Raw genomic sequence first — 26,417 nt, 5'->3', positions numbered from 1 at the left:
TTCTTGGCAAAGATACGGGAGTGGTTTGCCATTTCCTTCTCCAGCTCACTTTACTGATGAGGAACTGAGGTGAACAAGTTAAGTGACATTCCCTGGGTCCCACAGCTAATAAGTGTCTGAGGCTGGATTTGAACTTATAAAGATGAGTCTTCCTGATTCCAAGTACAGTGCTCTGTCTACTGAGCTGCCCTAAAGAAGGCATATCAAGACAAAATAGGTAAAGCATATGAAGGAGATAATAGGGTGCCATCTATTATTGTTACTTTGACTTTGCATTGTTTTAGAAGAATCACATTTTAGCTGTCATTCCCAACGAATTTTGTTAGTGTCCGTGAAAGCTGTGTAATTGCTGGGCAAATGAATCAATTGAAAGAACAGGTTACTGATAAGAAGATGAGGCAACTGTAACTCCATACAGTGATGCTTTTGGGATCCAAACTTTTGGTTGTTTCTCTTTGATGGTGTGAAGTCTTTCTGCCGTATGTTTCTGGGGGAAGGCATTTAGATCAAGAAGTGAAACAATTCAAAGCAATGAGAGTAGCAGAAAAGTTCCTGGAAAAGAGATTCAGAGTCTCTTAGAATATGCAAATTATATATTGCTTTTATGCTGATACAATTTAGCCTTTCCAATTATTTCATAGGGTTGATTGGGGTCCATCTTTAACCTTCATAGCGATTGCTCTTCAGAATTTTAGTAAAGGCAGGCTTTTCATGGTGTTCCAACTGTTTTAATCTGGTGGCATACCTTTCTGTCATGGAATAAATAAGTTTGAGAATGAGAGGGCAGATAGATAGTCACAGGAAAGGAAAACAGTAATTTTGTTTCCCTCCCACCACTACCCATACCCACCTACAGATTTCCCATGACCATGTGAAATGTGAGCAGTGTGATAGCTGAAATTTTTTAAAGCACAGTAACACCATAAATAAAACAAAGCCAACACAAAACTCCACTCAAACTTGTTTTTCATCTCTCAGACCAGACTGAGAATGGGAACAAATAAAGTGCAAGAATTCCTGTGGAAATGAATTGATTCATTCAACAAATATTTATTCAGCTTCTATTATGTACTTTGATGCAGGGGAAAGAGTGCCAGATCTATACTCAGAGGACCTATTTTCAAGTCATCTTAGCTTGGGTCACTTACCTGGGTGACTGTAGCCAAGGTCCTTCTTCTCGATAGGTCTCAGACCCTCATCTGCAAAATGAAAGATTGAATTAGATGCTTTCTAAGGTCCCATATAAGTTAATCTATGACCCTATAGGTCTTCTATGCAAAACAATGGGCTAAGTATTATCGAGAATTCAAAGAAGGATAAGACAATCCCTGCTCTCTGTCTAATGGAGAAAATTGCATAATTCCACAATTAAAACATGAGCTAGAATGTTTAAGTGTAGTACAAACATGATGATCTGGGGATTCAGAGGAAGGAAAAATTAGTTTTGCATGGGGGATGGATTGGGAAAGACTTCTAAGAGGGAGTGATTAGCTCAAAGAGATTATAGAATAGGGACCAAGGAAAAATCTGGGCATTAAGTGATTTCCCTCTTTCTCCTCCATTAGGTTAGATAAGTTCAGGATGGCAAAGTTGAAAAGTAGAGTTAGTTGGTGGTGGTGGTGTTGTTTTTAATTGCATCTTGACTAACTTGAGCTACTTTAAAGACTGAAATTTTTTGGGATATGGATATAGGAGATTTCAGAAGGAAATGTTTCCTGTGCTCTTAAACAATTTAGAAACATCCATTACATATAAACAGTTGATTTACTAATTAAAATTCTTTTAATCTTTTCATTAACCATACCACTAATGATCTCTGTAATATTCTTCATTCTATTAGCTTCTAGGTACTTGAAAGCAGGTAAATTACATTACTTTAAAAAATCATCTATACTGTAGATTGTATATATTCATGAATTGGACCTTCTCTTAAATTAGTCTGAATTAGAGATGTTTGACTTTATGTAGTCTGTACTTACTGGAATAAAACAAAAAGTCTTACTGTGTGCCCTTTTGTAAATTGTTCTTTGTGTAGAGAGTCCCTTTTTGAAGTGAATGTAAAATAACTTAGCAATTCTTTTTTAAAAAGTTTTCTTTTCCTTGTTCCACTTGGTGAAGAAGAAAAATGTGATTGTAGTTTTTGATTGTTAAAAAATTGACTAGGAGGAGATAATTATAACGGGAATAAAATTCATCCTTCTTTATCAGTGATGATTCAAATTTAATGTCCATCATCTATTTTTAAAAGTCTGGCCCTTTAGTCTTCTCAGCTTTTTTCTTTATTGGCTGCTCTACAATATAATACAAGAGAAATGTCTGTAAAGATTTTTATACAATGCTTTTCTTTTAAGGCAAGAATGAAACAATTTAGAAACTAGATCAACTTTTCTTCTTGATCCTTAATTTAACATTGTATATACATGTATGTACATATGTATGTATGTACATATATGTATGTATAAAGAGCCTGAGAAATCCATGCAAGACATCTCTGGTTTCATTTTTCAGGGCTTTAACATAAACATTTATTTCATTGGATTTTTCCCCATTGAGTCTTATTGAACTATAAGAGAAAGGGGTTATAGATCTCATTCTTTCTGTTCTCTTCCCATTTTCAGTAACTTGAGAAATATTTTCGTTATTTTAAACTTCACTGTAACCATATACACTGCTATAAGCCAAAGACACAAGAACACTGTGTTGTCTTTATAATTAGACTTTTACTTTACCTTGTCCATTGCTCCTCAGTTGAAATTTGGAGAAATGAATCTTCTCCTGTTCCCAAGAGTATGAAGCTCCTTTCCACACTTGAAAAACATTCAGGAAAATTTACCACATTTGCTTTGCTAAAGAGCTTCATTCAAAGTATAGTCAATCCATAATAATGTCTTTGAGTAGTTGGGAGGGTTTCTCAGTCCCGGTGAGTCTATTAATTTTAATGTTTGTACAGGTCATCAGGAAACATAATCTCCTTTTTATTTTATTTTTTTAATTTCTCAGTGAGCGTGCCTGAGGGGAAAGACAAGCCCAAGAGAGAAGACAAAACAGAAAGCAATTGAACATCCCAAGTGGCTGCGACCCAGGGAAAGGATGCTGGCTGCTGAATGGTTCATTAGAACTACATTTTAGAAAGGGAAATAGTCTCAGCAGGACAACTTCCGTGGCTTCCAGATTCACCATGGCCCTGATTCTCTGGTTGGACGGCTAAAGTCACTGTGTGTCCAATACTTGCTTTTTGTCTTTGGCCAGTCTCTTGGTACCATCTGCTCACAGGATCTAGTGGGAATCATATGCTACCAAAGGTTGGAATCCGGAGAGAGATGGACTCCGACAAGTTAAAATGGAAGTAACTTGACAGCTTCAATCCCTCCAGTTGCGTCTTGTAAGGACAAGTTAAGAGTGGGAACACAAACGTGTCTGGGAGAGCAGTATGCAGGAAGCTGGTTTTCAGGCCACAAACGCTTTCACAGGTGAGATTCTTGGACTGTAAGTTGAGAATTGGTGAACTTTTTGTTATCTACAACTGAAATACTGCAAAAATTAATGTCCCAGCACACATTTGGACCCATAAACTTTAGGAGATACATGAAGGTGAGAGGTATAAACAAATAGGGTGACCTTTTACCCCTACAAAGTAATCTATATTTTTGTTTTTGTCTTACATGTTAGCTTGAGGAGGGGCCCCTGCATTTTTTGATTCTGTACAAAATATCCTGAAGTACACGCTACAGAAATATTCTTCCCCATTCTGTAAAGGAAATGTGTTGCCAGAAAAGACGGGGTGGATAAGGATGGGTGGGCATTTTCCTTCACGGAGTAAAATCTCCCCTCCCCCAGATTAATTGCTGGCTAGTCATTTTCCCTTCTCTCATCTTTTTTTTTATCCTTAGTTTATTTCCTCGGTTTTATTAGTGAGCAAATGGGAGAAAATTGGCTGCTCAAGCCTTCCAGTTATAATCATTCTTGTATAAATGAGGTCATTGTTAAAGCTGTACATCACAATTTTATTTTAATTCAGCCCATTTTAATTCCACCCTAGGTACCAGTTTTCACATTTTGTAGCATCACCGTTTGTTCTGTACAGTGCCCAGAGAAATGGACTGAGAGACACAGGAGCTTTTGAATTCAGACTCTGGCTTGGTTTCTGGTTCTCTGAATATCTCAGAAATGTCACTCAATTTTTCTGTCCTTCTAGTTCCTCATTTATTGATGCATCCCAGAAAGAGCTGACCTGAAGAATAGTTAGCGCAATAATAGTAAGAAAGAAAAAAGAAAAGGAAAGAATTTGTTCCCAATAATCATGAAGTTTGGAGTGATTGATTCATTCAGAGATACCTACCCTTGTATTACTGACAGTAAGTTCTGAGGCTTCCTAGATACCAGCCTTCCCATGTTGTACAGGGCTGAAACTTAGCATATTTTTGAACTTCTTACTGGACAGAGAAATTGTGGAGTTTAAAATGAAAATTGTTTATTAAGGGATGCTAAGAAGTCAGGCTTCTTCAGAAGCCCCTGAAAATTCCTCATGTTGAGTTCTGTCACCCTTCAATGATCAATTTCAGCTGTCCTGTTCAGTTAATCACTCAAACATTTAAGTCCCTACTATGTGCCAGGCACTGTGCTAAGTGCTGGGAATATAGAAAGAGGCAAAAATCTCACTGCCCCACAGTGAGATTGTAATCTAATAAGGGAAATAACATGCAATGGCTTTTGCAAAATGTCAGTGTCTCTAGGGCATACATTCAGCAGTTCATTGCCACAAGTATTATTATTAAGTGTTTACTTTGAATTTGATGTCTTTTATGTGCAGAGTGCTGTACAAGGTGCTAACAATGATCAAAAGTTTAGATAGCCATGGCTCCCATCCTCAGGAACTTACAGTCTAATGGGAAATATGAAATGAACACTAATAACTCTGATACAAAATAGTAAATCAAAGGGACACAAAGCAAGATACTATGTGAGGTGAGGAGCAGGGAATGAATGTTACTGATGGGGAGGGATCAGAACTAACCCCATAAAGAAAGGAACATTTGAGTGGTACTTATAGCAGGAATAGCAATTCAGTGGAAGAAGAGGGGGATAATCCAACCAAAGGAGATAGTATGAGTTAAGTGGTGGGAAAGCTCAGGGAATATTTAGCACATAGAGAATAGTCTAGTTTGGCTGGAGCAGATTGTGTAGCAGTTCCTAGTTACCAACCAGACCTCATTCCCATAACACTTTTTGGCCACCCAAGGATATATACCTGCTTGAACCTGCTCTCTTTACACCTCAACCCAGAGGCTTCCCTCACCTCTATTAACTAAATTTTGCAGGACTAAATTCCTCTTTTTTGCTGTGGTCCAGCCACAGAGTCATCTCTCTATAACAGTTTCTATTTTCTAGTCTTTCATGGTGACCTTTTCAGAATGCTCTCATTTCTTTTTACTGTAAGCCTCTCTTATGTGTTCTTTTCATACATAGATTTTCTTTAAAAGTCTTTAATTTTTTTTAAACCACTCTTCCCCATACCCCAAAACCAGCACCATCAGCTCAGCTAGGTGCCTTGGAACTCAGATCTACATGTGCAGTTCTCAATGTCTTCTTCAACAAATATTAACAAATCTAAAATTCAATTACATTCTTATTACCCTGGCCCCAGATAGATTGGGGTTACTTTCAAGCCATATATGATTTGGAAGGTAGGAGGGCAGTTTGTTTTGTTTGGATTTTTACCTCATGGATCTTGAAACTATTATTTCCCCTATTTTCTTTCAGCTGCTAATAATGCCTTTCACATAGTAGGCATAAAAACATTTGTTGAGTGTTTAATGGAGAGCCATACCCCATCCTTGGCCTTTACAATATGGTAGCCAGTCGTGAAGAGTGACAGGTAGGGCATGGGGTTGACTTTTAGTGAATTCTTGAAGAAGGTATATAATCAGACTCATTTATTCAGCGTAAGTAGTAGTATTGACTGATAATCACACACACATATACACACACACATATAAACTGAGGGGAAAGAAAAGGAGAAAGAGGAAGAAAGGAAAAGATAAAGAACGAGAGGGAGAGAGAGAGAGAGAGAGAGAGAGAGAGAGAGAGAGAGAGAGAGATGGAGCATGGCAAACTGCTGCAGTATCTTTGCCAAGAAAACCCCAAATGTGGTCATGAAGAGTCAGACATGACTGAAATGACTCAACAACATAATTTATAGCATACTATGTGTTATGCACTGTGCTGAGAAGTTCTGAGAATACGAAGAAAGGTGAAAACACGCCCTTTTCTCAAGGATAGTACATTCTAACAGGTAAAACAGCATGAAAATAATTTGGTACACACATGATGTATAATAACAATAGTTAACATTTATATGGTGCCTATGATGTGCCAGGTACTGCGTTAAGTACTTTCTAATGATTTCATTTGATATATGGAGTAGATGGGAAGTAATCTCAGAGGGGAAGACAACATATTTGTTACTGTCTTTGCATTAATGTTGCTGAAAAAGCTACCTGGGTACAGAGCATGCTGCTGGTGGTGCTGGTAATTTTATACTTGGGCATGTAGAAACTCTGCTTTCTAAGTTCACAGCTCCTTCCTTTGAAGCACTCAGCCTGCCTGCCTGCAGTCCATTTCAGCTTTTCTGGAGATGGATAGACTTCCATGAGATAAGCTACCTCTGTTGTAAAAACAAACCCCAAGTGACTCAGGGCAGAGGGAAATGGGAACCCTTCCAGGGTGAGTCAGTCAGTTTTTTGTCTGAAGTGTTGCAATAGTGATAAAGATTTCATCTCAGTGCACTCTGTGTACTCTCAGGTGACTCTGAAAGAACCACATCTGGGTAGAAATGATATAAAATATGAATGACACTAATATGAAATTATCTTCCTCCTCACCACTATGTCTTGCCATAGACTTCTATACCTTTGCTCTTTTAGTCATTTCACTAATGGTGTTCACATGTTAGCTTAAATAACTACTGAAGTAAATTAAACTGTAGAATATATGCCAAGTCTGGTGGTGGTGGTTGTTATTGTTTAACTAGACTCTTGGGGAACTTCCCAGTGAGAAAACTCCCTCTACCAATGGAAATCAGCAGTTGCCTTGCAACTTATTCATGGAAAAATTGCCAGAGAGGTTAAGTGATTTTCCCAATGTTACACAGCTAGTTTCTGTCAGAGGTAAAACTTAAACCCAGATCTTTTTGACTCTGAGGCCAGCTTCTAAAAAGCCATAGTATTGCTTCTAAGTCTTCTGCAGCTGAGTCTAATTTCTATGTGATTTGCCACTTATGTAGCCAAGTGACATAGTAGAGAGAATGCTAGACTTGAAGTCAGGAAGTACTGAGTTCAAATCCAGCCTCAAATACATAGTAGGAGTGTGAACCTGAGGGTGTAACTTAACTTGTTTGCCTCAATTTTCTCAGCTGTAAAATGGGGACAATAATAACACTTAGGTCACAGGCTTGTTGTGAGAATCAAATGATATAATATTTGTAAAGTACTTAACAGAGTCCCTAGTGTAATGTTAGCTATACCATCAGTGTTGTCCTAGCCTGCCCATCTTGTGCCACTCTTGTCTGTACCTTCCTCCAAGTTTGCTGTTAGAGGTCCAGTCTTTTTAGCTTTTCTCTGACATAAAGGAATCAGCAGAACACTGGTTCTTCTCTTGTCTTTCCTTTACCTTAACTACATCATCAGCTTATGTTTTTTCCTCTCATATATTTCCTTGATGATGTCCAGAATTCTTATTCTCCTTTGGTGTTTCTCACTTCTAATTAAATTAAGATTGTTTAGCTTGAAGAAGCAAAGGGTAAAACCTGAGTCAATAATTACCTTCAAATATATGACAGTCTATTATGTGGATCAGGGGGATCACTTTTGTTTTTCAGTAATGACAAAGAAAGGTGAGATGGTTTTATGATAGGTGAGATTTATCTTCGATATAAGGAAAAACCCTATGACTCAATGCAATACATATCGGTCCTCCTTGCTACCATAGAGATCTGAAGAAACAAAATAGACACCTAATTGCTTGAAAGGTTTCTCTTTGGTGGAGTTTCTCAGTGAAAAATGTAGCACTTTGCAGGTATTTGAAAATTTATCTAGAAATATTGCATGCGACTGGTCAGTCTGAGGTCTTCTTTGCTTGATTTATGATATCCAGCATAGTCCAACAAGTATTTATTAAGTACCTGCTGTGTGCAGAATGCTGTGTTAAGTGCTGGATAGAAAAAAAAACCCAACAACCCATCCACGCAACAAAGTAGTCTTTGCCTTCAACGAACTTATATTCCATTGAACTTAAACTGTGTTGGCATAGCCTTTGAGATCTGTCAGTCGGTCAACAAACATTGATTAAGTATGTCAGGCACTGTGCTGTAAAAGAAACAGAAGGCAGTCTCTGCTCTCAAGGAGCTCACAGTCTAATGACTGAGAGTTTTCTTTCATGCTAAGATGAGGTAATGCGATAACATATGAATGATTTTAAAACTTTATTTTGAGAAGAGATCCATAAGCTTTTGCAGGCTGCTAAAGGTGTCTGTGATTCAGAAAAGGTGAAGAATCCCTCACCTAAAAAAAACTGAAGTCTAGACTGGTCCTGATTCAAATTCATAAACTTCAGCTACAGCAGAAAACTGCCTTGGGAATGCAGCTAGTGGAATGATTGTCTGTCTTACCAATTAGGAGCCTGTTGCAATAATATTTGGTTCCCTATTGCTTCATGAGGGAAATTAGTTTGAGCCTTAAAGAAATTAGGCTGTTAGACAAATGAGAGTTTTAGCAAAAATATAAAATAAAAACACAGTCACAGAATATTAATAAGCTAGACAAGATCAGTTAATCAACAAACATTTATTAAGCACCTTCTATATGACACTCACTGTACTAGGCACCAGGGATACAAGAACAAAGAATGAAATTATTCTGACTCACAAGGAGCACATATTGTTTTAGGTTAACATTAACTTTTAGATTTTGACTTCCATATTTTTTTCTCTTCCCTCCTTCCTGTCCCCTCTTCCCAAAGACAGCAAGCAATCTCATATAGGCTATACATGTACAGTCATATTAGATGTATCCACATGATTTATGTTGTGAAAGAAGAATCATAACAAAAGGGAAAAATCACAAGAAAGAAACATGCACACGCACACGCACACACAGACACACACAAAGAGAAAATAGTATGCTTCAATCTGCATTCAGACTACATAATTCTTTCTTTGGATGTGGATAGCATTTTCCATAACGAGCCTTTTGGAATTGTCTTAGATAATTGTATTGTTGAAAAGAGTTAAGTCTATCAAAGTGGGTGATCACAAAGTGTTAGTTACTATGTACAATGTTCAAAGAACATATATTCTGATGAGGGAGACAGCAAGTACATCTATCAGTATATTCGACATAAATATAAAGTTAATAACTATGGATGTAGTTAAATACAAGATAGCCTGAAAGGAGGAAAACTAGCATTTGGGTAGATCAGGAAGGACTTCACACAGAAAGATGGTGCTTGACCTATATATTAAAGGAACAGAGATGCTTTGTTAAGTAGAGATAATAGTGTGGAATAATGTACAATGAGGCTGGGAAGATATCCCAGTTGGTCCAGTTTGTGAGGGACTTTAAAGTTTTAACCTGAAAATATATGGCAATACCAACTTTTTTAGAGAGTGAGCTTTCTTACCCTTATTCTTATTTCTGACTTGATCTTTTAATCCATTTAATTATTTGTAGAATACTTACAGGCCCAGAAGGTAGTGTGGTACAGTAGAACAGAGCTCTGAACAAGGAGTTACATGGCTTGGGTTTAAATCCCAATTTTGTTACTTACTGCCTTTATGACTTTGGGCAAGGAATTTGAACTCATTCTTCAAATGAGGGGTTTGTATAAATAACTTCTGAGGTCTGTATCAGCTCTAACTCTATAATATATATACTTACAGAAAGAAAGGAGGCATGACATTTGTTTGAGATAACAATAATACAGTGTATTACAGTATGAAGATAATGGTATGTTTTCCTTGTTGGGCACCCAGTTCTGTGTTATTTGGAGTCTACAGCTGTAGAAGTTATATAGAATAAAGGGTATAAGTAAAACCATTTGGGTTCCATGTTATACTTCAAAGAGTCTCTTTAACTGCTTACCAGTTACCAAGCAGATATTATATCTATGCTGCATTTACTGAATATACAGTTATCTCTTTCACATTGGAGTGTTCTGCATTGTGGTTTCGATATATTGCAGGTCAGCACAAGAAATTAAATGGAAATTTTGTGGAAGCCACAGACAACATAGAGCCTATAACCAAATATTTACCCCAAATTTTACAATAAGGTACTGTACCCCATAAAATAAAAAAATTCAGACTTCTCTGGTTTGAAGGGAGGGCCAAAAAATTTTACACAAATTTTCCAGATTATGTGGGCACCATGCCCTTAACTGTCCTGATGTGTGAGGGATAACTGTAAATGATTGAGTTGCTTGTCTAGTTCTTGTAGAAACCAGTCCCTTGATTACTATAATGGAGCTCAAGAAGATCAGCCTCCCCCAGGAGATGTGTATATGTGCTAACCCAGAGAAAGCTTTACTTACCTCTGGTGTCTTCTGAGGATTTCAAAAGTATTTCCTAAGTATGTTCAGTTGACTCTCAGTTCTAGAAGATATGAACTGTTACCCTTCAGTTCCAGGGTAGGGAAAGGTTTCAACTTGTCTGATTCCATATTAATAATAGTAATTAATAATAATTAACATTTGTAGTGCTTACTCTGTGCTAGGTACTATGCTGAGTGCTTTACAATTATTTTCTCATTTAATCGTCTCGATAACTCTGGGCAGTAAGTGCTATTCATTTATCCTCATTTTAATAGGAGAAAACAGGCAAACAGAAGTAAAGTGACTTACCTGGGGCCACCTAGCTCATAAGGTGTTGAAGCTACATTTGAACTCGGGTCTTGTTGATTTCAGGCCCAGGTCTCTAGTCACTGCTCCACCTGGATCCTAGTACAAAGTTTTTCCCTATGTTATGAATACTTGTTGGGGAAAGCATTCAGTGTTCTGTTAGATTTCCCTTCCTAAACATTAAATCCTGGGATCTTTTACATTTGGCCAGGAGTGAACTGTGGTAGCATACATCTTAAAAAAATACAAAAACAAAAACATAACACATTTTGACAGACAAAGGAAATCAGCAGAGCCAGAAGAACCACGTAGACAGGGACTTCACTAACGTAAATGAAATGTATTAAAGGAGTGGAAGTCTGAGTAATCACAGTAACCAACCATAGTCCCAGAGAACAGTTGATGAAACCTGAGTTTCATGCCATCAGAGAGGTAGGGAAGACAAGGAAAGAATGTTGTGTACAATTGTCAGAGTCACCAGAATAGTTATTTTTGCTGTACTGTTTTCCTTGCAAGGGAGAGTTTAGCTCAGGGGAGGGAGATAGCAACTAACTATATCCAGAAATTGTTGTGATGTGTAAACAAAACACATTACTAAAACTTACTTAAAACAAACAAAGAAGAGTATATGGAGAGGACTAACAAATTTGAGGGAATTTTTAACTCCATACAAGCATGCCACTATAAATAACTTTGAGTATTAACCTTCAAAATAGTCATAAATATATTCCTGAAAAAGGAATGGAATTCTGTATTGAAATTCATCCCTTCTCATAGTTCATTTTGACGGAACATTCTGTGACCTAGAATATATGTGTATACCAGTTGTGAAGATATAAGGAGGGGCACAGAAAGAGCGTGGCAGCCTCAGTAAACTTCCAGAACTGCTGAGGACAGAGACATCTTGCTATAAGAGAGACTGTTGGGAGGAAAGAAAGAGGAAAGAGAGCTATGATTTATCAGAAAAGGAAGAACATAGAGGAAATTAGCTCTCACCTCTTTAAGGTCCTTGGATAAGAAGAGAAAAAATGGTCTTTCTCTTAGAGATACGGTCTCCTAGCCAGATGCCCAGAAGAAAAAAAGTAATGGAGCCTTCTCTGGTCCCTATTGCCTTTCAAGTTCCCATTCCCTACATTTTTTCCTACTATTTCTAGTGTAATCAAGTTATAGAATCAAAGAATCTTAGAGTTGGAAGAGACAAATCAATCGATCAATGGGCATTTATTAGGCAATCCCTGTGCGAAGACCAGGGAACACAAAGAAAAAAAATCAAAATTCATCCCTACCCACAGAGAGCTTACATTGTACGTAAGCAGATAAATACAAAATATATAGCTGATGGATAATACCTTAAGAGGGAAAGGAATCCAGGGATTCTAAAAGGAGGAGAGTAGGGTTGTTATTATTTGTTTTTTGTTCTTGAAGAGGACCATGACATCAGGAAGATGATACCACAACATGCAAGTGAATTGAATTTAAGTGAGGTAGAACTGTGCAAGGTTACCGGTCTCACTTTTTCCTCTGGGGCCATCTGGATCCAGTGGAAAGATATGGATCAGGATGACTGGAGATGATCCCTGGTGAGGATACCATAAATACAGAATGGCCAGTACAAGGACAGAGAGACAGGAGATTGTAGGTCATGTTTGAGGAGGAGCAAGTTGGCCAGTATGACTACAAGATAAGTGTGTGGAAGGGAATAAAGAGGAAAGATAAGAAAAGATAGGAAGGAGGAAAGTTATCAAGAGCTTTGTTATGTTTGTCTTTTTTGAAGAGTACCATGACATCAGGAAAATGATGGCATGACTTACAGTTGACTTTGAATTGAGTAAAGGAGGGCTGTGCAAGTCATCAGCCTCATTTTCTTCTCTGGAGCCATCTGGATCCAGTGACTAGATATTCATCAGGATGACTGGAGATGGCCCAGGATGCAGTGGGAGATCCTGGCCCTTTTATTTAGGCTAAGACCTTTTCATGTACTCACTTAGAGTGAGGTAATGCTCTTTAAGAAGTAGTCAAGGGATGGCCCTTTTAATTAGAAAAAGAAATTAGAAAAAAAAAAAAATCAGGCTGGGAGGGCAAGGCCCTTAGGGTTGTTGTTCCAAAGTGAAACACTTACCATTGAGATTCATTCTAACCCAAGAGGGTCCTGAGGAATCCCATTCCACTGATTCCACAGGACAGCTCTGATCATTAGAAAGTTTTTCTTGACATTAAACTTCAATTGATTTCTCTGTAACTTCACTCATTTTGCACATCTGACAGAAGTTCCTCTCCCCCTTGGGGGTATCTCCATAGCCTGCTCCTCATGTTCTCCCGGGATTGAGAGGCATACTAACACATTTTGCTTTGTGACTTCAGCCACGAGATCTTGAGGTGGTTGTTCCTTCAGGGGCAGATGAGTGTGAAATGGAAAAAAAGGTTATTAACAGAAAGTCACCCATTGGACCTAGGTACATGGCACCTAGAATACTCCCCTATTCTTAGGTTTGTTGTTGTGGTAGAAGGCAGCTGACGGTTACATGCACCTCACTAGTTAGAGAGTCTGTGTGTCACATTAGCATATTGTGTGTGAAAGTGGATAAGCATGCAGGCTTTCCCACATTCAAGCCACCATGGCAGAATCCTGCCATCCATGTCTCATTAGCACACTGGTCACCAAGTGAGAACAAAAGGTAAGTTTTTATTTATTAAAAAATACTGGAAGTAGAATAGAAGCATGGAGGTTTTTGTTCTGTTTTGTTTTGTTTTACCCTCCATAAGAGTGATACAAGAGGTAGCATGGCATAGTGGATAGAGCTGGCTTTGAGACAGGAAACTTTGGTTCAGGCCCCAAATCTGATAGATATAGATTTTGTGACCCTGGATAAAAGAAGTTAACCTTTCAGTGCCTCAGGCACTCTCCAAGGTGATGTGTAAGCTGTAGGACTGGTGCTAGCCTACATTAGGGGGTGAGGGTGGAGGAGGGGTCATTCCTCACTGGGAGTTTTCTATCTTAATGAAATCAAATGTCTTTCCTCCCCATCCCATCCTGACCCAGTGCTAGCTCCTGGGTAGGAAGTGGGAAACAGGCTCCCTTTGCATTCCTGACTTTTCTCTTCCATGACGTGGATTCCTGGGCAGTTGACATATTTTAAGGGTACTAGGAAGGTGCTCTTTAAATGTAATTTGTTAGAAAAAACATTTGTAACATAAATAACTGTTAAATTTATCCAACTCTATACATTTTCCTATATGTAGGAGTAGCCTTGGTCCCTGATACTTCATTTACTCTCATGTAGCTCTCTGTTTCTTTTTTTTTCTTTTATTTATTTTCAGTGTTCTACAATCACTACCATATAAGTTAGATTTTTTTCCCTCCCTCCATCTCTCTCCTCCCTCCCTTTATCTCTCTCCTCCCTCCTTCCTCCCTCTCTGAGACAGCATACAATTTTATATAGGTTCTACACTTACATTCCCATTAAATACATTTTTACCATAGTCATGTTGTATAGAAGAATTAAGATGAATGGGAGAAATCATATAACAAAAGAAAATATAATACAAAAGAAAATGATCTGCTACATTCTGCAATTGAATTCCATAGTTCTTTCTCTGAATGTGGAAGGCATTTTACCTTAAAAGACCATTGGGAATTTTGTAAGTCCTTGCATTGCAATGAAGTTCTAAGTCTACCAGAAAAAATCCTCGCACACTGTGGTTGTTGCTGTGTACAAAGTTCTCCTGGTTCTGCTCCTTTCACTCAGCATCAGATCATATAAGTCTTTTCAGCCCTCTCTGAAGTCTTCCTGTTCATCATTTCTTATGGTGCAATAGTATTCCATTACATTCATATACCATAATATATTCAGCCATTCCCCAGCTGATGGACATCCCCTTGATTTCCAGTTTTTGGCCACCACCAAGAGTGCTGCTATAAATATTTTTGTACGTGTGGGACCTTTTCCCATTTTTATGATCTCTTGAGGATCCTAGAAGTGGTATTGCTGGGTCAAAGAATATGCACATTTTTGTAGCCCTTTGGGCATAGTTCCAAATTGTTCTCCAGAAAGGTTGGATCAGCACACAGCTCCACCAACAATGAATTAGTGTTCCAACTCTCCCATATCTTCTCCAACATTTGTCATCATCTTGTTCTGTCATGTAACCAGTGTGATAGGTGTGATGTGGTATTGCAGAGTTGTTTTGATTTGCATCTCTCTAATCAATAGTGATTTAGAGCATTTTTTCATATGTCTATAGATATCTTTAATTTCTTCCTCTGAAAACTGCCTGTTCATATTCTTTGACCATTTATCAATGGAGGAATGATTTGTATTTTTGTACATTTGACTCAGTTCTCTATGTATTTTAGAAATGAGGCCTTTATTGCAGACACTAGTTGCAAAAATTCTTTCCCAGTTTTCTGCATCCCTTCAAATCTTGGTTGCATTGGATTTGTTTGTGCAAAACCTTTTTAATTTAACATAATCAAGATTATCCATTTTGCATTTCATAATGTTTTCTATCTCTTGTTTAGTCAGAAATTCTTCCCTTCTCCATAAATCTGATAAATACACTATTCCTTGCTCCACTAATTTGTTTATAGTATCAATCTTTATACCTAAATCATGTACCCATTTGGACTTTATTCTTGCGTGTGGTATTAGGCATTGTTCTATGCCTAGTTTCCACCACAGTGTTATCCAGTTTTCCCAGCAATTTTTGTCAAACAGTGAGTTCTTGTCCCAGAAGCTGGGGTTCTTGGGTTTATCGAACAGTAGATTGCTATATTCATTGCCTACTGTGTCTTGAGTACCTAGCATATTCCACTTGTCTACCCTTCTGTTTCTTAGCCAGTACCAAGGGGTAATTGCTGCTTTATAATACAATTTGAGATCTGATAGAGCTAGGCCACCTTCCCTAGCATTTTTTTTCATTAGTTCCCTTGATATTGTGGACCTTTTGTTCTTCCAGATGAATTTTGATATTATTTTTTCCAACTCTAGAAAATAATTATCTGATAGTTTGATTGGTGTGGCACTAAATAAGTAAATTTAGGTAGAATTGTCATTTTTATTATATTGGCTTGTCCTACTCACGAGCAACTGATGTTTTTCCAGTTACTTAGATCTGACTTATTTGTGCAAAAAGTGTCTCGTAATTGTGTTCATATAGTCCCTGGATTTGTTTTGACAGGTAGACTCCTAAATATTTTGTAGTGTCTACCCTAGCTTTAAATGGGATTTCTCTTTCTATCTCTTGCTGTTGGGCTTTGTTAGTAATGTATAGAAATGCAGAAGATTTGTGTAGGTTTATTTTGTAACCTGCAACTTTGCCAGAGTTGTTTATTATTTCAAGTAGTTTTTTACTTAAATCTCTAGGATTCTCTTAGTAACCCTCTGTTTCTACTTGCCTCTATTCAGGCCTGTCCATAATGTGACATTACTAATGGTCCTAAGTGGGAAGTCTGTACAAAGTCCCTTGCTCTTAGGACTTTTGGTTCAATATCAATTGCCCATCTAGTGGGGCTATGTGCCTATAATTCTCTGAGCTCTCAGTCAATAATCAGTAAACGTATATTAAGTACCTAATCATGTGCCAAGGCTGAAGATACAAAGATAAAAATGATAAGGAGGAGTAAACAACATCAATATGTATATGTAGAATATATGCAAAATGTACAACGTAAAATTAGGCAAGAGGGCACTAGAAGCCAGGAGAGGATGGATGGTGGGGAAGGAGTCGGGAAAGGCTTTATGGACAAAATTGTGCTGGATTTTCCGAGAGGCAGAGGTGAACAAGGAGTGTGCTCTAAGCCGATGTGAAGATACAGAGATGGGAAGTGGAGTATCAGGTGGGAGGAAGACAGCAAAATATTTCCTCTATCCTACTCCAACTTCCACTGCTAGCATTTAGATAACACTCTAAGGTTTGTAAAACACTTTTCATATGTTAACTCATTGGAGCCTCACAAAAGCCTTGTGAGGTAGGTGTGGTTATCATCCCCATTTTATAGATGAGAAAACTGAGGCAAAGAGTAGTTAAGCAACTTGCCCACTGGTCATATAACTAGGAATTGTCTGAGGCAGGATTAAAACTCAAGTCTTCTTAACTCTGAGTCTTGTGCTGTATCTTCTGTACATATAGCTACCTATATGAGTTTGGATGGATTGCAGAGTACAAGATGAGGAGTAATGTAGAAGTGAGACTAAAAAGGTAAATGATGGTTGGGTTGTTCCCCAAAAGAGGAATTTGTATTTAATGCTAGAGGTAATAGTGGACTACTGGAGTTCACTGGATAGGTCAATGACATTGTTATACCCATACTTAAGGAGAATTACTTGGTAGCTGGTTGGAGGATGGATCAGAGGTGAGATACTTGAGGCAGGTAAACCAATTAGGAATTTATTCAGTCAGTCAGTCAGTAAACATTTGTTAAGTACCTACTGTGTGTCAGCCATTGTGGTAAATGCTGGAGATATAAAGAAAGGCAAAAGATAGTTCCTACTTTCAAGGAGCTTAGTGTAATTGTGGAAACAACATACAAGCTACATTCAAACAAACTACACAGGATAAATGGGAAATAATCAACAGAGGGAAGGCACTAGAATTAAGAGGCTTCATGTAGAAGGTGATCTTTTATCTGGAACTTGAAGGAAGCCAAAAGCTAGAGCTGAGCAGGGGAAGCATTTCAGGAATGGAAGACAGCCAATGAAAATGAAGTTGGGTGATGGAGTATCTTGTTGTGGAATAGTACAGAGGCCAGTGTCATTGGATCCCAGAATATGTGGGTAGGGTTGAGTAGTAAATAATCTATTGTAGTAATTAGGTTAAGAGGTGATGAGGGCCTGATCCAGGGTGGTCACTGTGTGAACTGAGAGATGTAAGAATTGTTATAGATTTAGAAACAGTAAAATTTGATATGGAGAAGGGAGGAGTCAAGGATAATGTCAAAGTGGAAATGGAAGAATGGACAGATGTTGGTACCTATCAGAAATAGGACCGAGACCCTTTAACCTACATTTCTGACCCTGTGTTACTCATTTCCAATGCTTGGACCCCAAACCATTTTTTTTTTCAGTTCCCTGAGCTGTGTTGCTCTACCTACCTGTATGATGGATTTCCTCCCTGCTTAAATCTAGTGTCTTAATACTTTACCCTGACTAAGCTGATCTTCTTGAACTAAAAACCCTTTGCTTGTCTAGACTTATGATATCTCTCTGATCCTTCCTGCCTTAACTGGCCTAAAGTCACTTTGTCCACCAGTCAGCTTGATGCAAGATTAACTACCAGTTCACTTCCTGATCTTGGCCCCCTCAGTTGCTGGTTCTGACTTGTTGCTTGTGTTTTGGCATGACAGCTGTATTTGGTGTTCTTAAAGTAAAGCCCATCTGTACATAAAAGGTCAATTTTCCCCAAACCCTATTGAGAATAGAGATGATATGCTGGCATAATGTTGATTATCTCATGGTAATTAAGTAGTTCTAGTATTTGTCATTGGACTCTTTCTTTCCAATTTACAAACATTTTCAGAGACTTCTCATCTGAAAAGAACCCTTTGAAGCATGTTATGAAGAAAATTCATACTTCAGTTGTATACTTAAGACAGCACATTCTGTAAGAACATTCTTTCTTGGGATAAAATCATAGCTCCATGTACAGATGCCAATTTTAAAATGTATCAGTGTATAGCTCTGTTTACTTTCTCTTTAATACTAGGAACAGTTGGATCACATATGAATTCACTTTGTCAGATGTGATAGCCTCTTTCAAGGCTGTTGGGGACTATGCAAGCATGAGAAGTACCAATGCAATTATGTTTCTTCCCTTTTTTGTATTTTCTTTTGACGACTTGTCTTGCTAACAGTCCAAAGTGATTTTCTGATCTATATAGTTTCAAACAAAATCCCTGTATTTCATAGAACCTAGTTTGTGTGTATATGTTTGCCTTAAAAAAAAATGACAGTGCAGGCACACAAGGTTTCTTTTTAGAATAGTATAGTTTGATTTTCCTAACACCTCTTGCTAATTCAGCTGATGCTACAGCAAACAGTCATCATAATGGAGATCTTGTCCAACCCAGTCAGATTTCAATGTTATTTGTTTTGTCAGTAATAGTGTTTAAAGATGCTGCTCTGATGGAACCTGCAGTAAAAACAGGTGAGGCTGACTGGCTATTTCTGGCTGGATCTGTGCTATCAACAAGTATTTTTTTATAGTACCTATTATGTGCTAGATAATGACTAGGCTCTGGACAAAAACAAAAAAGGAAACATTTTCCCCTTAAAGAGTTTATATTCTACCAGGAGGGTTACATTTATATGTGGGTATATATGCATGTGTGTGTAAAATCTATCCACAGTAAATGTCACTTTTTGAGGAAGGCATTAGAAGATGAAGGAGCAGCCAGGTGATGTAGTAGATAGAGTTCCAGGCCTGCAGTCAGTAAGATTTTTCTTTTTAAATTCAAATCTATCCTTACACACTTACTAGTTGTGTGATCCTGCTGGGCAAGTCACTTGACCCTGCTTGCCTCAGTTCTTTATCTGTAAAATGAGCTGGAAAAGGAAATGACAAACCACTCCAGTATTTTTGTCAAGAAAACCCCAAATGGAGTCACAGAGAGTCAGAAATGATTGAAATAACTGAACAGTAACAACTAGAAGCTGATGAGATCAGGAAAGACTTTACATATCAGGTGTATGATGGGAGTTTAAGTGAAGAGAAAATATATTTTAGGCCTGGGGTGCAGCCATCCCAGAGGCATGGCGACAGGAAATAGAAGTGAGAAATAGCCAAAAAGACCAGTTTGGTCTGACCATAGATTGCAAGAAGGACAGTAAAATATAATTGGGTTAGAAAAATAGGTGGGGGGCAGGTTATAAAGGGTTTTAAAAACCCTGATGGTGTATCTTAGATTGGGTGTTCAGGTGTAGAACTCAATTTTCTCATTTCATCTTGGAGTCATCATGCCCTAATGAATTATTCGTGACAACTAGACTCACAAGAGACTGATGTATACACAATATACATTTTGAAATTGATAATGAAAATGGAGCTTGTGTTCTACTGGAATCACACATACACTGCATCTTAACGTGTTATCCCTCAAGAATATTTGAATGTATTAATGAAGGAATAAAACACTTACTGAGTGCTTACCATGTGCAAAGTACTGTGCTAAGTGCTGCTGATACAAATAGAAAAGTAAGGCAGTCCCTATTCTCAAGTAGCTCACATTCTAAGAGAGAGACGATATATGTGGAAGGTTTCAACTCCAAGATGTATGGAAAGGTCCTGTGGTCCTTAGGGTACAGGGATACTCCTTCAATGTTAAACAATGAATTTTTATAGTTGTATTTTGCAATCTATGGCAGATCAATGGATAGATATTTTGTAAGAAGATGTGACTTGATTATAACCATGATCAAAATATGTGAGCTATTAAGTCATGTCTTGTTAGAACAGGAGTTGCATTATTTAATGACAAATTAAAATTTGAAGTAAAATACTGCAAAAAAAAAATGTTTCAAGAGCAAAGAGCACTAGATTAGGAGACAGAGAAAACCATTTCAGGTTCTTCTGTGGTATGACTTTGATCAAGTTATGTAACATGTGTGACTTAAGCTCTCCCAACCTCATTTTATTCATCTGTAAAATGAAGGCACTGGGCTAGATAGCCTCAAAGGTTTCTTTTAGCTCTATATTTATAATCCTAGGAATCACAGAGAAAATTTATCCTGGATACCTAAAATAGAGTTTAATTTTTTGTCTTCTCTCTCTGTCTTCCTCTTCCCTTCCCCTTACAATATTTGATGTTTACCTATAAAAATTGTAATATAGTCACTTGAATACAGGGATCTAGTCTCTATTGCTCAAAACAAGAAATCTGGCTGAGAAATATGTAAACACTTGCCAACAATATGAAGAGCAGAAAGATAGTTCTTTTGGTTAAAACTATAAAGAATAATTGAGATCTGTCATTACAGCTGTGGTTGGTCCAAGGAATGGGAGAAACCTACAAATAAATAACATGGATTCAAAAGTGTTTCTATTGGTGGAATGTAATTTTCTTGCCAAAGAATGCATTGTTCTTAGAGACCATGGTTTGCTTTTTATGTGAATGTAAGCTAAATAGAGGTGCCACAAACCCAACTATGAATGATGCACACCTTACTGTGTGTTTTGAAAGAAGCAAGAGAGGTGAACCAGATGTAAGTGAAGACTGATACTTACTACAGTTTTTCTTGGCAAGTTCTGTAGGTCCTTTTTAAATGGTACACCCTAAAAAAAAGAGATGCTTATCTAATTATAGTATTGCATGCTTTCTTCTTTCCTATTAAGTATGATTGGCCAATCATGTCATATTCTTTGAATTTTTTTTTTTTTTGGAGTTAAGGTTCATCTATTTATTAGAGAAATTAAAGACCCTTACTTCTTGGTTTTCATCAACAATTTGTACCTTAATTGAAGAGCCTAGATGATCACTAGATAAATTTTAAAATATACATATCTTTTGGTATTTACAAAGGAAATCTTTGATATTTACATTGCCTATATGTCCTCCTGTATCCTTTTCCTAATCCCTTCCAGAGTCATCTTATATAATGAAGTATTTTTTTTTAAAAGAAAAAAGGTTAAAAAAAACCCCAAAACAATCAATATATTGAAAAAAAAATCTGATACTATATGTAGTGTTCTACACCCAGGAAGCCATTTCCCTATCCCCCACCCCCCACCCCTACAGTGGAGTGGGAGGAAATGTCTTCTTATAGCTCTTCTTTAGGACCATGCTTGTTCTTTATAATTCTCCAACATTCATTTTCTTCTTACATATTTTAAAAATAAATTTTGATATCTTTTGTTTTCTCAAAGCCTCAATTTTACACTGCATTCTTTTTTCTTCTCCTTCCTTCCCAGAGTACCATCCCATATAATGCAGAATTTTTATTAAAGAAAAAAGAGGAAGACAAAAAAAATCAGCAAAATTGACAAAATTCAGACAATATGTGCAGTGTGTCACCTCTGTGGATCTTCTACATTTATAGAAGAGCCAAGAACAGTGTCTTCCCATATCTCTTCTTTGGGGACGAGATAATTCTTTGTAATTTTCAACATTTATTTTCAGTGACTTTATGGTGGTTGTTCTTTTTATTTATACTTTTTCACTAAATCAATCAATCAGAAAACATTTATTAAGTACCTACTGTGTGCCAGGCATCATTCTGAGTATTGCAATCACTTTATATTTTATTTTTTAGCAGCCTACTTCATTTTGTATTAGCTTATGTACAGCTATCCAAGCTACGTATTCATGGCATTTGTTATTTCTAATAGTTCAGTAGTATTCCATTATATGCATGAACCATAATTGGTTTAGCCATTCCCTGAGTCGATAGACATGTGCTTTGTTTTTAGTTCTTTTCTACTACAAAAAGTGCTGCTACAGCTATTTTGGTGTATATCAGAGCTTTGTTTTGATCAGTTAATTTATTGAAGTATATGCTTAGCAGCAAAATCTTTGGGTCAAAGGACAGAGATAAGATGTTTTATTTTCCAAAATAGTTGTGTCAATTCTCAGCTCCACTAATTATGCATTAGTATGCCTATTTTCCCTCAATCCCTCCAACATTGACTATTCCTATCTTTTGTTATTTTTGCCCATTTTCTGGGTTTGAGGTGAAACTTCAGGGTGGTTTTCTTTTTTTGTTTCTCTTATTATTCATGATTTGGAGCATTCTTTCATATGGTTAATAGTTTGTAATTCTTCTTTTGAGGACTGTTTGTTCAGGCTTTTTGTCTTGTATATTTCTGTTAGTTGTATCTTGGATACCACAGGCTTATTTCAGAAATTTGATACAAAAACTTTTCCCCCACTGGACTGCTTCCTTTCCTGTCATAGATGCATTAATTTTGTTTGTACTAAAGCTTTTCATTCTCTTGTAATCAAAATAATCTATTTTATTTTTTGTAATTGCCTCTCTTCCTTGTTTAGTTATGAATACATCTCTTGCTCATAGATGTGGAAGGTACATGATCTGCTTCTCTTATTTTTCATGGTATTATCTTTAATATTCAGGTTGCATATTCATTTTGAATTTATTGTGGAACATGGCACAAAGTGTTGTAAGCCTAATTTATGCCAGACTGCTTTCTAGTTTTCCCCGCAGTTCTCAAATGGAGAGGTTTTTCCTAAGTAATTTATATTTTGGAATTAATCAAACACAGTGCTATTGAGTTCCATTATTTTTCATTCTCCCTCATCTAGTATGTTCCATTGATCTACCTCTCTATTTTTCAGCCAATACCAAATGTTTGTAATGGCTGCTGCTTTAGAATATCGTTTGAGGTCTAGAAGTTCTGTTCCTCCATTCTTATATTTTTTTCATTATTTTTCTTCATATTCTAGATCTTGAATTTTCTTTTTATTTTATCAATGCTGCCAATTATTCCTTTGATAGTTTGAATGACAGCATTCTTTGGTGCCATCTTTCCTCTCTTCCTGTACTCCTTTCCCCTGACATCATGATTCCCCATGTCATGTCTGCCTGAAAAACTCCCCATGTCTAGGCTAGTCATACATATCAATGCTTCCATCCTACTCCCCTTTGTCATTGCCGTTTAAATACTTTGAGAGGAAGTGGCCTCCACTCTCTTGGTAGGAATTGTATCTATTATTTAATTGTGTGTTTAAAATATTTTTGATAGGAAAAAAATCTGTGATGATCAGATTCTAGAAAACCTTTCCTTTGGACCATTGTAAGTGGGCTATCGAAGGGAGTACTAGAAGGTAGTGGTGCCAGGAACTCAAGCAGGAAAAGGTTCTGCCAGTTATTTGTCTCAGGGTTTGCTAGCCATCTCTGCTTTGCAAATGAGTCCAGTACCAGGCCACTGGGTTCCCACAAGTTGTTACCATTAGGGTGGAAAGGCAGGTGTGGTCACCACTCCCCAGCTTTCTGTGAAAAGGAGGCTTTGGTACCATGCCTTATCATGATAACTCCTCTTCCCTGTGACCAATCTCATGTACTCCTAGTTTCTTCCTAGGTTAATCTCCTAGCTTTTTCTGACCTGTCTCTCTTGTTCATTTGTACAGACTGATTTATTCAGCCTCTCAAGATATCCCATCCCAATCAAATTGACTTGTGTTTCATTTCTGCTCCCTTGGATTTAGTATTTTCAGCTTTCTCCCCATTTTCCAGCTTAAGCTGCCTTTTTCTCCCATTTATGAAACAACATACCCTAGCTTCTGACAGGAAGGCTACCTGCCAACTGCTCACACACAGGACTGTGACAGTGGGCAGAGGGAAGGTTCTGGCAACTAAAGGTACCCTTCTATCAAGAAACAAGAACATATGGGCAGCCTGAAAGGAAATGAGTACTTTGAAATAGGAAGAAGCAAAGTCAGTTTATTGATGAGGAGAGAACTTATGTAATAAGATGGACTCTAGGCATCTGCCTAGATGTTCACCGGGAAGACTATCACTGGGAAGCTTAGTTTTCTAATGGACAAATTTAAGAGCTGAATAAGAGAATATCCTCCATGCCAACTGAACTGGTTAGAGAGAAATAGATCAGCAAGGTGTAGGAGAAAAAGCGTTAAATCTGGAATTTGAGAACCTGGGTTCAAACTACAGTTGTTATAGACTACCTTTGTGATCAGTGATATGAGTTAATTTAGTAAAAGTTTACTAAGTGCCTACTATGTGAAAAATAGTTAATCTTTCTGGGCCTCAGTTTCCTGATCTGTAAAATGAGTTGGTTGGACTAAATGACTACAAGGTCTGGCTGTGAAAGGGAAAAACAGACGTAAGACAAGAGCTTGAGGGGAGGCCAAGCAAGTGAAGGTTTTGTTTAAGGATTGGAAAAACCTGGTTATTTTTGTAGCTAGAAAGGAAGGAGCCATCAGATAATGAGAAATGAAAACATGAGTAAGAATGAATAAGAAAGCGCCAAGCTTAGGGAAAAGTCAGGAGAAAGTAGGATGTCTCCCTCAAATATTAGAACCAGGGAGAAAAGGAAAGGAGATGGGGAGAGCGGATTTGGGATGTGGAGCAGGGAAGGAGAAGGGGCTTACAGCAGATGGCCTTAATTTTCTCTGTAAAGCTAGAGGGAAGGTCCTCTACTGACAAAGAAGAGGGAAAAGGAAGAGAAGGCACCCGAGGAAATAAGATTCAGAACATCTGCAGCTGCAGTGTGTGACAGTCACTCATCAAGGAATAAAGGGATTGGGATCAGATGACATACATTTGTACAGCCATCGTATTATACCAGTAGATAGACAACCTGTCCTGCCTGTTTGCAAGGTCAATCCTGCTTGGTGATCCAAGACCAAGATCCACTAACAGAAGATCATAGCTAAATGTGATTTTTCTGTATTCTACATGATCTATTCCAATTTATTGATGACCTAACCCGCAAAGAGCTATATTTTTGCCCAATCATGAAGAATTGCCTTCCCTCAGTGGAGTCAGAGTTCTTCCTGTCTTTTCCCCTAAAAACCAAAAGACAATTATATGATTATATATTAATGTCTTATACATAAATGAAAGGTGGGACCAGAAAATATTGAGGCAGTTTTCCTAATCAACAAAACAAATGGGTGTGCGCTTCCTTACATATTCATAGAAGTAACCTTGAGGAACGTCTTATGAATCCCATTGCCAAAGACAATGTGGTGTAGTAGAAAGGGAGATGGACTTGAAATTTGGAGGACTGAGTTCAATTCAGGGTCTTATACTTACTAGCTGTGTTACCATGGGCAACCTATTTGACCTCCCAGAGCCTTTGCTCATCTAGAAAATGGGAATAATTTCTATGCTACCTACCTCATGGGGTTGTGAGAAAAATACTTTGTTAACTTTGAGGTGCTATAAGAATGTGATTTATTGCTGGTTTATGCCAAAACGCTTTGGAACTCCTTTTCGAAATTGCATTCAGAACTAGTTTGCCAGCTTTCATAGGATGGTAAGTCTTCTTACTTTATTGGTGCAGTTCAGTTTTACCCTACGTATGCTGTATATCTGCATATGTATATCTTCATATATAATATACTAGAATAAGGGGAGGTCAGTTCTTAGTGACCCAAACCATATAGGGTAATACTGTATGTAAGTCAGAAGAATGGTATATATAGGTCCATATGGAAAGTGGGAGAGTTTTTTTAACTTTTCAAAAGTCTTTTTTTTGTAAGTAAAATCCTTTCTATAATTAATGTCTTCTTAGCTTGGTGTTTGCTCTGGAACTATGGGTGTTTGAGAGGAGGAGTTTGGAATAAGACTTGTTGAATACTGTAGTTCCCTGAGTTTTCCAGGGTGAGAGTAAGAGCCAGGGAACTTTTGAGAGCAACTATATGATTATATATCCCTCCTCCCCACTCATTATAACTAATTCCTCACATTAGAAGAACTCGTCATTAGACTATGAGTTCCTTGAGAGATCAAGAATTGTTTTATGCCTTTCTTTGTGTCTGTGTACTTAGCACAGTGCTTAGCACACTCCTTGACTTGACTTATAGACACTAGGCTTTTAAAAATACACCAAAATGT

General features: G+C 37.5%; 1 protein-coding gene across 10 annotated transcripts in view; it reads left to right on the top strand.

Annotated features, from left to right (window-relative positions):
- The window catches only part of LDLRAD4 (low density lipoprotein receptor class A domain containing 4), a 587,101-nt gene that overhangs the window by 227,952 nt on the left and 332,732 nt on the right, over positions 1-26,417 (top strand). For all 10 annotated transcript variants that reach the window (XM_072604172.1, XM_072604171.1, XM_072604176.1 and 7 more), the window contains one exon: positions 3,001-3,470. In XM_072604172.1, coding sequence (XP_072460273.1) covers positions 3,431-3,470 — 40 coding nt within the window. In that variant the 5' untranslated portion in view covers positions 3,001-3,430. The remainder of the gene's footprint in view (positions 1-3,000; positions 3,471-26,417) is intronic.

Source organism: Notamacropus eugenii, chromosome 4, assembly GCF_028372415.1.
Source record: "Notamacropus eugenii isolate mMacEug1 chromosome 4, mMacEug1.pri_v2, whole genome shotgun sequence".
Taxonomy (NCBI): domain Eukaryota; kingdom Metazoa; phylum Chordata; class Mammalia; order Diprotodontia; family Macropodidae; genus Notamacropus; species Notamacropus eugenii.
This window is presented reverse-complemented; position numbering and strand designations above follow the sequence as displayed.